The 13,916-nt window shown below is 51.8% G+C and overlaps 1 protein-coding gene across 1 annotated transcript in view; it reads left to right on the forward strand.

Annotated features, from left to right (window-relative positions):
- Positions 1–1,001: 1,001 nt before the first annotated feature.
- Positions 1,002–13,916, forward strand: part of LOC146870164 (5-hydroxytryptamine receptor 1A-like) — a 147,637-nt gene continuing 134,722 nt past the window's right edge. Inside the window, exon 1 of the mRNA XM_085629305.1 lies at positions 1,002–2,075. Coding sequence (XP_085485431.1) covers positions 1,002–2,075 — 1,074 coding nt within the window. The remainder of the gene's footprint in view (positions 2,076–13,916) is intronic.

The following is a 13,916-nucleotide window of genomic DNA, read 5'->3' on the forward strand; positions in this document are numbered from 1 at the left end:
TACAAGCTACTACAGAAAATTATCTAAAATATATTCACATTGACAATTCCAATAGCTTGAGCATTGTCGAGGCCTATTGGTCTTGCCAATGCTTGTTTGCCTTATGTCTAACCTTTGTTCCTTTCACCGCATTTAAGGTTGGGTAGGAGAAAGTAACGTCGCCGCCCTTGCCGTCTCCAAAGTACCTGGAAGCCACATAAGCTATGTACTGCGCTTTGGCTCAGCTGCATTTACAGTGACGTTCATGATTTTACTGGACTATACCAGAGGGTATTTAATTTCGAGGCACCCCGGCTCTCACCCCTTTCAGCCGAATTTTTTTTTTAGCCTGTGTTTTGAAGACCTGACCTCCTTTCATCCTCGACGCAACACCTCTTCATCGCGCCAAAAACTAATTTTCGACTCCAGGAGCGAAATGGAAATTAGGAAAAAAGGAAAGCGTAGGGGTCTTGATTACAAATCAGAATCCGACATCCTGCAAGCCCCGGCTGTGTTGTTATGTGTTTTTTTCTCCGTGGAAATAGTGGAACTGGAAGTCATTAGCGGGCTCATCACGGCGCCTCTCAACCGTTCCCCAGAACCGCGTCCGCCCATCGACGCGCCGCGCGCCAAAAACTGGCGCTCCCCTGACTTGAAAAGCAGTTTCGGCGCAGGAGCCTCTGTGGGTTGGTCAGAAAGACGCCGACGAAAAGAAAATCAATTCAATTCCAAGCAGAGCGCGCGGAGGATGTTCAGCGCCCAAGTGCCTGCCCCTTAATTCAAGGAGTTCTGTAATTCAATGAGCTGCCCTCAGAAGAGGCTCATGTGTCCAGGGAAACTGAAGCCTGGCGAAGCAGGTGTCTCTAAGGAAATGCTGCTGATCAGGGGGAGTAAGTCGCACCGCCTCTCTGCCTTCGGGATCTACTGCTTTATTTGCCTGTTATCAACTTACTGAGAAGGCTGCGTTCCCGTGCATCTTTCAGGCTCGGTTTGCCGGCTTTTCCAGCGAGATTTCGACAAGAATGGGAGAAATTGAAAGAGAGGCCAACGCCACTGGAAAGATGGCTTTATCTCTCCACACAATGTCCCTGGCTGCGTCCAGCTTAGTGCTGGGGTTCACCTTCATTACAGGTGTCATTGGGAACATCCTTGTCTGCTGGGTTGTGTACAGCATCAAGTCCTTGCAAACGGCTAACAACGCTCTCCTGGTCAATCTGGCGGTCATAGACCTCTTGAAGTGCTCCCTTGACATCCCTCTGCTGCTGCTGACCGTTGCCGTGAGCCGTGAGGATTTGGGGGAGACAGTGTGCACCATCCAGCAGTTTTCGTACTTGCTCAGCAGCTGCGTCCAGTTGTTGACCTTGGTCATCATTAGCGCCGAGAGGTTCCAAGCCATTGCTTTCCCATTTGAAATACAGCAAAGGACAGTCCGCATCAAGCGATGGATCTTCATGATCTGGGCCGCAGGGTTCCTGGTGCCGATTATGTCCATAACATTTGCAAAACACACTCCTGTGTACCTGACCTGCCGACACCAGCCGATAAATGTTCAGAACTACTTTGACCCCTTTGGGGTTTGCATTCTGATTCCCATCTGGATCATCAGCCTGGCTCTCATTGTACTCCACTACCTGAGGATCTTTTTTGTCGTGAAGAAGCACTCCAATAAGATCTTCGACAGTGGAATACTTCTGAAACCGGCCACACAAATGGCTGGAAAGTCTTGTGTCAAGTTCTCCAAGGCGAACAGCCTACAGTGCCAAAGCCAGCCTACTGCTCAAGTGCCCTACTGCCCGACGGCTATCGTGATGACTGAAAGTGAAGAGGAGAACGATAAGGATATCCCATTTTCTGTTTCCATATGCTCCCCTGGAAGCCTGCCAGCTATGCCGCTGATCCACCTCCCTCAAGACATCCCTGAAATAGCTGGTGCCGTATGCCTCCTCTCTGTGAAATCCAAAGAACATGCCCGAAACAGAATGGAAGAGAAAGTTGCCAAAAGATTTGGATACATTTTCATAACTTTCTTAGCATTCTGGATCCCACTGGTGGTTATCCTCTTCCTGAATTTCCTCCTGAAGAAGGACAGTTTCATGGTATGTCTCAGTCATCAAATCCCCCTGTTGTACAGAAGGCCATTCTTGTGTGCATTTACTTGATCCACTAGTTTTTAACCTAATAGGCAGTGTTTTATTGCATTTGTATTTTATATTTGGGTTGTTTGTAAAGTGGCAATCAAAATGACGCACCACTAAGCACTTTCACAGACCAAAGATACAGTTGAGACACATTTGAACCACCCCTGATCACCAGAACAGGCATTGGGCTATTGAAATAGACATTGTTTGATAGTTTCTCACCTATAAGTAGTCAATAGTGACTGGTGAATTAGTGTTGTGTGCCACAATGCAGGTCATTGGGCATTGGCTGCGACGTGAGAGGCAGGGTGCAGCGCCTGGTTTGGCTCTACTTTGTTGGACTTTGGCAAGACTAACTAGGCACTTGCGTCCAGCACTCAAACTACTGAATTCCACTTGCCTTGCACATATATTCAGCGGAAGATTTTGCATATCAGTGTCACAGTGCCAAGAATTGCCGAAAGCAAGTATTTGCATATGTATTAGATTTGGTCTTTTATAGTCTATAGCTTTAGATTTTGGTTTAGTTTTTGCCACAGTCATGCAATTATGTTGCATGGTTAGTATTGGTCTTACCACCCAACTTAGTGGCTCTCATTTTATCAGCCTTGGATGAGATAGCGGATTCAGATAACATTAGATTTAAGAACCTTGCATTAGTATGTGACAAAGCCACTCTCCCTTACTAATGGTACCATAATAATGAGATCCGCCCTCTCAAATACATGTACATAAGTGATGTTACACCTTCCCCATAGATGCCCTTCCAGAACAACCACAGTCATGGTTTATATACGTACTCTGTATAGTTAACACGTAGCTTAATAGGATAACGTAGAGCGGTTCTGTAGGATAATTGGTGACTTATATCACTAGTGTGAAACAAACTAACTTTTGCTCGAGTTCCACAATTAAGATATTAGTTGATCCGTTTTCACTAATACAGATACGCATTATTGAATCTGTGGTCTAGAAACACACGCATTATATTGTTTTTTCGATCCTGTTCACTTCCCTATGAAACCTAGTCACACATGCAGTCTTAGAAATGCTCCATGGTGGAGTAAAACCTGTGTTGTTGAAGTTCGGAAAAGGAAACTGCTGACATCACAGCGGAATAGCAGAATCTACCACACGTTCATTTGTTTTTTAACACTAGCAAAGTGATGTGGATTTTAATATGGCGAGGCCAATGAATGTTTAGATGAAGTGACACTTTGTAATTTTCACAAAAGAAATTCAGTGTGTGAAACAAATTAACAAAGTAGATTATGATGTCAGTCATCTATATCAATATTTCAACTGATCAATAAGCTCCAAAAGAACAAAGAAAACCTTTGTGTAATAAGCTGTACACATATTAAGGAATAATTATAACACCTTCATAGTCTTTGCAGTTTATACCTGCCGATAATGAAATTTATCGGAGGAAAGGCATGGGGGAAAAGGCTAAATATGCAGAATTTAGTGTGTTAACTACCAATTCTGGATCGTATGCCAGTTTTCTAAGTTGAACATTTTGAGTAAAAGGTATTTACCGCACTCAATAAATACCTCACCAGCTGCAATGGTGTTTACTGGCTGTGGGAAATACCATATCCTATAGCGAACAATTTGTAATCCGGGGATTAATAATGTCTAAATCTGTTAGTCAGTGCACTCTGCACAGAACTGCGTGAATCCAGGAAGCTTCAGCACCCACTAGTGTTTAAATACCTCACTTCTTCGAAAGGGCATTGCATGTAATCTCCATGTGATTCAATACGAGAGTTTAGTATGTTCAAGCAGTTAATACAGAAATTCAGGTGTAACCTGCAGGTCAGACATTTCTCTCTGTAAAATAGCTCAAGAGATTATACGCACCACCCCCAGCGCACGTGATGTGCAGATCATTTTTGGATCCCTTACAGACCTTACTCATTCTTTTGAAGGCCATAAAATGACTACAATTTACTCTTTTGTAATTATCAGTGGTTGCTAAGCAGTAGAAACGAATATTCTGGAGTAATGTGCTAAATACGTGGCCATCATGAGTCTAATTATGTGCCTACAATACAGTGGTGCATGCACTGTGAATTCAGAGGCTACGCTAGTACCCTTGCCGCGCGTCCTTTCAGCCCACGGGGATACCTCAGTCACACCCTGTTCATCACCCTCCTGATTGATCCCACCTTCACTCCCTCTGCACAGCACCCATTATTCTATCGAGGCCCTATGTGGAGAGGGGGGATGTCCCTGCTTAATTTGAACAGGTGGTTGCAGCTGGAGTCCACCGGCACTTATTTTTGGATATCAGCACTTCTTTTTCCTCATCAGACTTTGAGTCTAACTTTGGGCACCCGCTCTTATGCTTTTACAAATTAAGCCACACTCCTGATTCCCTTACTTGGAGGGGTGGGACTGCAGCATGGCCCGTGTCTCTCCACCTGTCCTTCTGTAACCAAGCATCACCTCTGTCTCTTATGCTCACTCCATTCGGAAGCCTCTGCTGCCCTTTGCACTACACTACCTATGACCCACGCCACGCATCCTGCACCTACACTTGTCCCCGGTTCTTCTTCCTGCTTCCAAGGGTGACTTCAGGTTCTCCTTCCAGCCGTCTTGTGCTAGGGTGCTGGAAGGTTGGACAGTATGTATTCCGCTGCCTATTCTAAGCCCGCGAGCAGGGCACAAGTCTGGGGTACACGCGGGTGGACGGCATCCACCCACTATTTTCACAGGGTGGACGCCGCCCACCCTGCCAAGAAGTTGGGCCCCACTGAAAAAGATGCTGAATTCGAATCGGTGTAATTTGCAAACACCGGGACACATTCAGCAGTGCCTGCACATTGTCTGCTTTCGATCTGCAACAAGGTGCAGGCGGGAGGGGGCTTTCTTATTTCAGACTCCTGCTGGGTCCATAACAAAGGCCGAATCTGAGGGGTCATCAGGCCTCCTTTTGTTTGAGTCTCCTGGCTGGCAGCAGTCAGGAGCCTCGCACCTAGAAGCAGGGCTTTAAGTGGGCCAGGCCTCACCGGTGCTGAGCACCGGCAGTTTTTTGAAGGGGGCCTTGAAACGGGTCTCTATCGGGCTCGGTTTTGTGCCCTGGCACAGACGGTCTGTTTTTTCCTAGACTGCAGTGACGGCAGGCACATGGAAGTTACGTCATAACGTCATGCCAGGTGAGCCTTGTAGGGTAATGGAAATCCATTAAAGAGTAATTTTCTCTCTGGATTTCCTTTCTCTTTTTGAAACTCAGGAGCAGCAACATTGTCGTGGTGTCACCAGGGCTTTACGTGGAAGCTTTTTCAATATTATATACAAGCCATAGTTGCTGCTTATTTATCTTATGCAACCAACAACCATTGACAAAGCCAATAGTCCTGACTAGTTATAGGTATGATGTTACATGTTGTCAGAGGCGCAACTAGAGCCAAATTTCAGGGGGTGGTACTAAACATTTCGGGGGGGGGGGCTAATTCATCCAGCAGTAGGCTGAGTGGAGATGAAAGGGTGAAAAAACAACAAAGCCTCGTTAACACGTAAATGTTTTTTTAAAGACTTGTGAAGTACTCTGGTGCAGCTGGGATAAGCTCAAAAACTGTCTGTGTGTGTGCCCTGGAAGATGTCTCAGCCCGGCTGACACACACGACGGTGGGGTGGCTGAAGCCCTTTGAGCCCCATGGGCGTTGCGCGCCTGCTTGTTGTATCATATATATGGATGCAATGACAGAAACGGCAAAATACAAGTCAGGCAGCACACTATGCTAAACACAGATTTTTAGCTTATGTGTTTTTAAGGCATGCCCTTAATTACATGTGCCACGTCCCTTTAAGAGACCACCCCCAGTTTTTTCATCCCAACTAAAGCCCTGCCTAGAAGCAAATGCAACAGAGGGGAAACAAAGGCTCACACCTTGTTAGCGCTTCACACATACTTAAGAGAGGCAGCTTTTCACTTTGTTCGGACTCTGTTTAGCTCCATATGCATGTGCTGTAAGAAGGTCACATGTGCTGGTCTTTCCCAGTATTTACACAAAATAAATGTAATTTATATAGTGCTTACTAACCCTGAGGAGGAGTTGAAATAATTTAAGAACCATTTTTTATTCTTTTAAAGCACTATGGGTAGAGGACGTTAACGCTGACAAAAGACAACATTGTTTTATTTATGTGTAGCTTACAAAAGTGTGAATCTTCTGCCTAAATCAGGAGGGGTTCCCTATATACTCGAAATGTGCTCCAATGTACTCATGATAAAATATATGTGAGGGCTTAAGATCTGATTTCACTTCTTATGATGCCTCTTCCTGTGATGTCTCGTGCCGTGATGTCATGCTGCGATGTCACGCGCCGTGATGCTACTTGCATTCTGATCAACAAGGTTAGTCACCCCACTTCTTTTTTTAGGACTTGTGCCCTGCCCACCAGCATTCTTCTTGCATTTATGTATATTTGTTTGCCATTTGTGTTGTGTTTTATGCACATTATAGCCGCCGTCAGGCACTACTACGGCTGAACAAACCTTCAGCAGATAACGCCACAGCCGGGTCCGAACTATTCGAACATACAGATTTTCAGTACTTAACAAAAATACCCCGACAGGTAGGGAAGAAAGGACCATGGTGTATTCTCAGAACCTGACATTAAAGGGTTCAGAACGATGTCTCTGCAAATAGGACCAGGAAACGTGAATAACAATTATTTAGAAAAAACAATGTGTGTCACTAATCATCTTTAAGAATATTTATAATTGATACTATCCAACTCCTGTGATCAGCCTTTGATCTGTAATCAATCTTTAACCACCTTTGTGAATATTCTACTTCTGTTCAACTTGCCCTCTTGTTTCTCTCATTTCCTTGTTCACCTCTGCCCGTTGTTTATCGTTGTAGACTGTTCGCAGTGATCTTCTTGCGTAGAATGGGAGCCTGGGGGGCAGCCGAGCACAGCGAGGTCTGCCCTCCGGGCAGATTGGGAGGGGGGAGGGGGGGTGTGGCCGGAGCGGCCATTTTGTAAAATTTTGGACTACATTTGGGAATAGCCCAAATGTAGCCCAATTTCAGAAAAGTAGCCCAAGGGGTATTTAGGCTGTTTTCGCGCTATCCCAGCCACGATTTTAGGCTTGGTGACCTGGTGGCTGGGAGCGCTAGTTGAAAAGAATTTTCTTTTGTAGGCGTTAGATTTGTGTGGCGGTAGCGATCGTACCTGAGGTAATGGCAGGCGGGGATTACAGGGTGCTGGAGGCGATACGACTCTTGCGTGAAGCGGGGAGGATGGATCTCCTCATCCCGGATGCGACGTGGACGGGGCGCCCCGTGAGGCGCGCGTCTGCGGGGGTGGCGGCCGCCGTCGCGGCATGTTCGCCCCCCGGGAGGACGGTGGGCGGAACGGTGAGTGGCAGGGGCTGCGCGTATGTGAGAAGCGCGGCCCCTGGGAAGGCGGCGGGTGCGGGCGCGGGAAGGGCAGGGGCAGAGCGTGGGCGGGGAAGAGCGCCTCGGCGGGGGAGAGCGTCGGGTGCCCCCCCGCCGAAGTCATGTGAAGGCCGCCCCTCAAGCAGGGGAGCGGCCGTTGGGAGGCCGACTGCGGGAGCGTGAGGACGCTCGTGGGAGGGCCGCGCTTCCGACCGGGGAGCGGCCCTGGGAGCGCTGGAGCTGTCAGAACGGCCGGGGACGGTCGGAGTCGAGGGGGGAGAGCCCGGGAAGGGATTTTTGCCGGCGGAGTTATCTCGGGGCAGCGCGGGGCAGAGGAGCGCTGCCGCGCTGTTTGGTGCGCAAGGGGAGGGTTCAGGGGACAGTGGCAAGATGGCACGAAACTCGGGGGTGTGCATACCCGAGAGGGGCACGCGGCGGGGCTCACAGATGGGGCGGAAGGCAGACAGGGGCCACGCGTGTAGCAGTGGTGCGGGCCCCAGTGGGGAATTGAGCATGAGCGGACGGGGGCGTGCATGGGAAAGGGGTGGGTGGGGGGGCGCACGGTTCGGGAGGATTTGAACTGGAGCGTGCGGGCGAGGGGTTGCTAGCCCACGTCGGGGGGGGTCAGGCGACGACGGGAAGGAAGGGGGTGCAGCAGGGGGGGAATCCCCGATGCTGTTTGAATCGGAGGGTAGCGAGAGGGACTGGGAAGGCCTGGACATCTTTGAGTCCTGGGCGGAGGGGTTGGGGGGGAGTCCGGGGCAGGGGAGGGAGGCGAAGGGCCAGGGGGCGCGGTGCCGGGGGAGAGGGCGGGGTGGGGTGGTGCGGGGAGCGGTGGGGCGACGGCGGGACAGCGGTCCGGGGGTTGGGCGGGGAACGCGGAGGGGGCTGGGCCGAGCGGGCAGGGGGTGGGGGGGGGGTTAGGTGAGGGGGAGTGGAGCGACGGAGAGGACGGGGACGGGGAGGAGGGGGAGGTCGTGGATTTGAGCGCGGTGGGCAAGGCGTGGGTAGCGGGGGCGTTGGGGGCAGGTAAGCGGGGATGGGATGGTAGTCGGAAAGGAGGTAGGCCCAGCACACCAGAGCATTCCTTTTCTTTTCAGGAGGTGGACCGACAGTTTGACCGTCGCGGGGTGCCGGACTTGGTAGGGCTGGGAGCGGCTCGATGGCACCAAGGAGAAGGCAGGGTGGAGCCTTGGGCGGCGTATCCTGTACCGGCGAGGGATCCCGGCGCGGCTGGCATAAGTAGGCCCGGTACGGGCTTGCCAGCCCCAACACCCACGGGGTCGCAGCGCCCCGGGGGGCATCGAAAGAGGAGCACCACAGCGGAGGATGTTTGTTTACCATTCAGGCAGTTGGCGCCACCAGCGGGGAGCGCTGGGGGTGTAGGACAGGAAGAAGTGGATTATGAGGAGGAGAGCATGGAAGAAGGGGAGCTGCGTGATGTAGGGGACGACAGGGACGGGGGGCCGAGTAATGTTGTGGCTAGTTTTTTGCAGGTGTCACGACGCCAGGCAAGGCCCACGGGTCGGACATCGAGGTGGGAGACCAGCTCGGCCCCAGGACAGGACGCCGGGAGGAGCGGCGGACAGAGGCACTGGCGCCAGGTAATAAACATTTGCTTGGGCGCCCAGTGATGGTTTCAAGAGGGGTGGGGGGGTCTGGGGAGGAGGGGGGGGTCGGGGGGAGGTTGCGCAAGGGAGCGTACGTGGTGGATGTGGCAGTGGGCACGGAATGGACAGGAAAGGGGGACGAAGGTAAGATCACCGAGAGTGGGACGGACAGGAACGAGACAGGTGACGCAAAGACAGGGGAGGGGGAGACTAAATTGGAAAGTAAGGAATTGAAGATCAAATGGTTACCGTATATGGGGGTAACGAAGCCCTTGGGGGCGCATTTGATGTTGGCAACAAAAGAGAGGATTTGGAAAGGGGAATATCTGGAGATGCTCAAACTCCTGCACAGGGAGGTCAGGGCAAAGGAGGGCTCCAAGGAGGAGGAATTTGAGTTGGCTAAGGGGCCTAAGGTACCTTTGATGATAGAAAACTGGTCAGCGGCTTTCCTCATTTACGCCAGTGTGTACTGTGAGAAGGTTCTGGAGAGGTCAGTGGCCATGTTTATATACATGGACGTCATTCGGAAAGCGCAAATTACAGGGGGTGGATATGCCTGGGCACAGTATGATGAAGAGTTCCGGGCGCGCATGGTGTGGGATACAGAGGCGAAGTGGGGAGAGCTGCACACGGACCTGTGGCAGCATACGATGGGGCTCGCGGGGTCGGGGAAGACTATTTTTACGGCCAGCGGGCTACCGCTCGTATATCAGCCCTTTCGAGGGGGTCCCACCCAAGGGGGGTGGGAGGTGCAGGCAGGGGGATGGCAGGAGAGAAGGGTGCATGCTGGGACTATAACAAAGGACTATGCATGCGGGAGTATTGCCGTTTCCGGCACTAATGTTCGGGCTGCGGCAAGAGACATGCGTTGGTCAAGTGTTGGGGGGCTCAGGGTCAGTCGCAGTGGCAGTCCGGAGCCTTCAAGGCTGGGGGCCAGCAGCAGTCACAGCAGATGGGAGGGGGGAGGGGGGCTAAGGGGCCTGGGCCAAAGGGCTCATACTCCGGTTAAGGTGGAGAATTTGGTGGGGGCTCTCGGGGGATATCCGGACAGGGAGGCGGCGGAGCAGCTGCGGGTGGGGTTTCTGGCTGGGTTCAAGTTGGGGTATGAGGGTCCAAGGGTCAGGAGGTGGGCGGACAATCTGAGATCGGCACGGGAGCACCCACAGGTGGTACAAGTGAAATTGGATAAGGAGGTACAGAGGGCCGCATGGCGGGACCCTTTCAGGATTGGCCGTTGCCTAATTTGATCGTGTCACCCATTGGAGTGGTGCCCAAAAAAGAGCAGGGACAGTTTCGCCTGATACAGCATTTGTCATGGCCGGAAGGTGGGTCGGTCAACGACTTTATTGCAGAAAGTGCGTCCACTGTGTCTTACTCATCTGTTGACGTGGCTATGTCACTGGTGGTGACCGCGGGCGCAACAGCGCAGATGGCAAAGTGCGACATAAAGTCAGCTTTCTGGCTGCTGCCAGTTCATCCAGATGACTGGGATCTGTTGGGCATACAATTCGGCGGTCAATGGTATGTGGACAAAGCATTGCCGATGGGCTGCTCCATGTCTTGCGCACTTTTTGAATGCTTCAGCACGTTCCTACAATGGTTGTTTACGGAACGGACGGGTCACCAAGGCGTGACGCATTACTTGGATGACTTCTTTTTTGTCGGCACCTCAGACTCCGCGGACTGCCAGAAGGCCCTGGACAGTTTCCACGAGATCATGGTGGGACATGGGCGTGCCCCTGGGCCCAGAGAAAACACAGGGGCCCAGTACGGCACTGGCCTTTCTAGGCATTGAACTGGACTTTGTGCTGATGGAGGCACGCCTCCCGGCGGATAAAAAGCAAAACATGTTGGGGCTACTGACAAGTGTGTTGGCATGACAGAAGGTGATGGTTAGGGACATCCAAGTGTTGCTGGGACATCTCAATTTTGCCTGTAGGGTGGTCAGAGTAGGGCGGACGTTCTGTAGGCGACTAGGGAGAGCATTGGAGGGGCAGAGGCCTCCACACCATCATGTTTGGCTGTCAGCCGGGGTGTGGGAAGACTTGAGTATGTGGCAGTTTTTCCTGCAACAGTTTAACAGGGTGCCTTTGATGAGAGAAGTGGACATGGTGTGGGACGTGCAGATCTTCTCGGATGCAGCGGGGAGCAAGGGGTTTGGGCTGTACTGGCAGGGGAGGTGGTGCGCAGAGCCCTGGCCCGCTGAATGGTTGGAGGGAGGCAGGAGCATTGCTTTCTTGGAATTCTTCCTCTTGGTGGTGGCGGTCACGCTGTGGGGGGTTTTGTTAGCCCACAAGAAGCCCAGCTGTCAGGATTGACAACATGTCGGTGGTGCAGGTGGTCAACAGGCAGTCGGCTCGGGACGAGCAAGTGCTCAAGTTGTTGAGGGTTTTTGTGCTGGGGTGTTTGAGACATGATATGGCATTTCGCGCGGTGCATGTGCCAGGTGTGGACAATGACATTGCGGATGCCTTGTCTCGTTCACAGTGGGGGAGATTCCGTGGGCTCGCCAAGGACGCGGACTAGAACCCGACCAGAATGCCGAACCAACTCTGGGAAGTAAGCAACACAGGATGCTACAATTGGTTCTAGGCTCTTTAGCACACTCTACGAGGTTGGCATACCGGGCGGCGTGGGAAGAGTTTGTCCGTTCAGGGGCGCGGTGGCGGGCTTCCGAGGTGGCGAGATGGGAAGATTTCGTTCAGTTCATTCTGGACTTGGTTGAAAAAGGGCTAACAAAGGTGATGATAGTGGGCAAGTTGGCGGGGGTCGCTTTCGTCGGGAAATTGTTGTGGGGCTACGCCCCCTCCGCGGGGGAACTGCGGGCTCAGATTTTGGAAGGCTGGGCGCGGGAATGTGGGAGCATCGCCCGGGTGCAGAAACCACTGTCTTGGGAGCTGTTAAGAGGGGTGATGGGGGTTTTGCCCGGGGTGTGTTTGGATGAATGGGAGGCCATTCTTTTTTCCACACTCATGTGCTGGATGTTTTTCGGGGTCTTTCGGGTGTCAGAATTGTTGGGATCAAAAGGGGAGCGGGGCCTGGCTTGGGGCGAGGTCTCTTTTGGGGAGCGGACGGTTAGTATTTGGCTCCGGAAGGCGAAAACGGATCAAAAGTGTCGGGGAAAATGGGTTGCCTTGAAGAAGGGGCGCTCGCCGTCGGTTTGTCCTTTTCGGTGGGGTTTGCGGTGGAAAGCATGTTCTGGAGGGTTGGGGGACCTGGTCTTTTCCCATCGGGCGGGGCGGGGAGTTAAGTCGTCGCAATTGCTGGCAGTGCTGCGTAAAGCGCTGAGGAGACTGGGTGTCGAGGAGAAAGGTTTTGGCACGCATTCCTTCCGGATTGGGGCAGCGTCGGAGGCGCATGCCAGGGGTTGGGACCACGGGGACATAATGAAGTTGGGGAGGTGGTCTTCGAATTGCTATCAGCGGTATGTGCGCAGCGAGACAGGGGGTGGGGTGCTGTAAGAAGCAATGACATGGGCTTTTAGTTGGGGTTTTCCTGGTTTTCATTCTTGTTTTTCTTTTCAGGTTCGGTTATGGGACACCTCGCCAGGGAGATGTCCATTTGGATTGTGGGGCATTCTTTTGTGAGACGGGCGCAGGTCCAGGCACAGGAGAGCTATTTTGGGGAAAGTTTGGGGTTCAATAAAGGTTTGTCCTCTGTGGGATGGAGGGGTAGGGGCGGTATGCGCTGGAAGGAATTAGTGCCGGTGTTGAACGGGATTTTAAGGGCGGGTCGGTGCCCGGATGTGTTGGTTTTACATTTGGGGGAAAATGACATGGTCAGGGAGACGGGTTTGGCGCTGATGCGGGCTATGAAGAAGGACTTGGTGTTGATCAAAGAGAGATGGGCTGGTTGTTCAATTGTTTGGACTGAATTTGTCCCCCGGAGGAGTTGGAGGGGGGCTGTAAACACTGGGGCAGTGGATAAGGCGAGGAGAAAGCTCAATACGGAGATGGTGAGGTTTTGCCGTCATTTGGGGATGGGGCGCTTGGCACATCGGGACATCCGTTATGATGCGCAGGAGATGTTCAGGGATGATGGGGTGCACTTGTCGCGGATGGGGATGGACCTGTATCTTTTGGAGTTTCGGGTGGTCTTGGCACGGTTGCTAGGGGTGTACAGGCGTTAAGTGTTCATGCGGTCCCGTGGGGTTTTGGGGGGGGGGGCAGAAAAAAGGGAGGAAGAGCCGTATCCGCCGACACTTCCCCCTTTTCTTCTGGGTGGCGGGGTGGTTGACAGTTGGCCGGGATTGGCTAGAGTTTGTTGTTATAGGTTTGGTAATTTGGGTCCAGGAACAGGGAAAGGGTAACCAGGTTGGATAAATTTAGATTAGAGGTTGGATAGTTACAGTTGCACAGAAGGCAGGTAGGGGTTACGGTCAGGGGAGTTTGGGAGTTGGAAAGGCTACATGGTGTAGGATTGGGTTATATGTTGGTTATGGAATGTTATGTTGTATTTTGGGGGATGGGGGAACTGATGTGGGGATCGTAGGGGTGGGGGAAGGAACAAGGGGTCAGGAAATTATTGTATAGCGAGTTGTTAGTTTTGTAAAGCAGTGGCCAAGGAGTCAAAATTGTGATATGCACCTGTTTCAATAAAGCGGCCTTTTTCACACACAATAAAAGTGGTCTAGTGTCGGCTTGCCCCCCCTCACCCCTTAATCTCCCAAGAGATGTTCTTCTCTGCCCAGTCTTGTTCTTGTGCAGTGTAATGATGCTCTCCGGTCTGCTGGCTATAAAAAATAAATACAATGAAAGACTTAAGTCCGCCTTGCCCGCACTGCATCCTACGACTGG

Source organism: Triturus cristatus, chromosome 1_1 (genome assembly GCF_964204655.1).
Source record: "Triturus cristatus chromosome 1_1, aTriCri1.1, whole genome shotgun sequence".
Classification (NCBI taxonomy): Eukaryota; Metazoa; Chordata; class Amphibia; order Caudata; family Salamandridae; genus Triturus; species Triturus cristatus.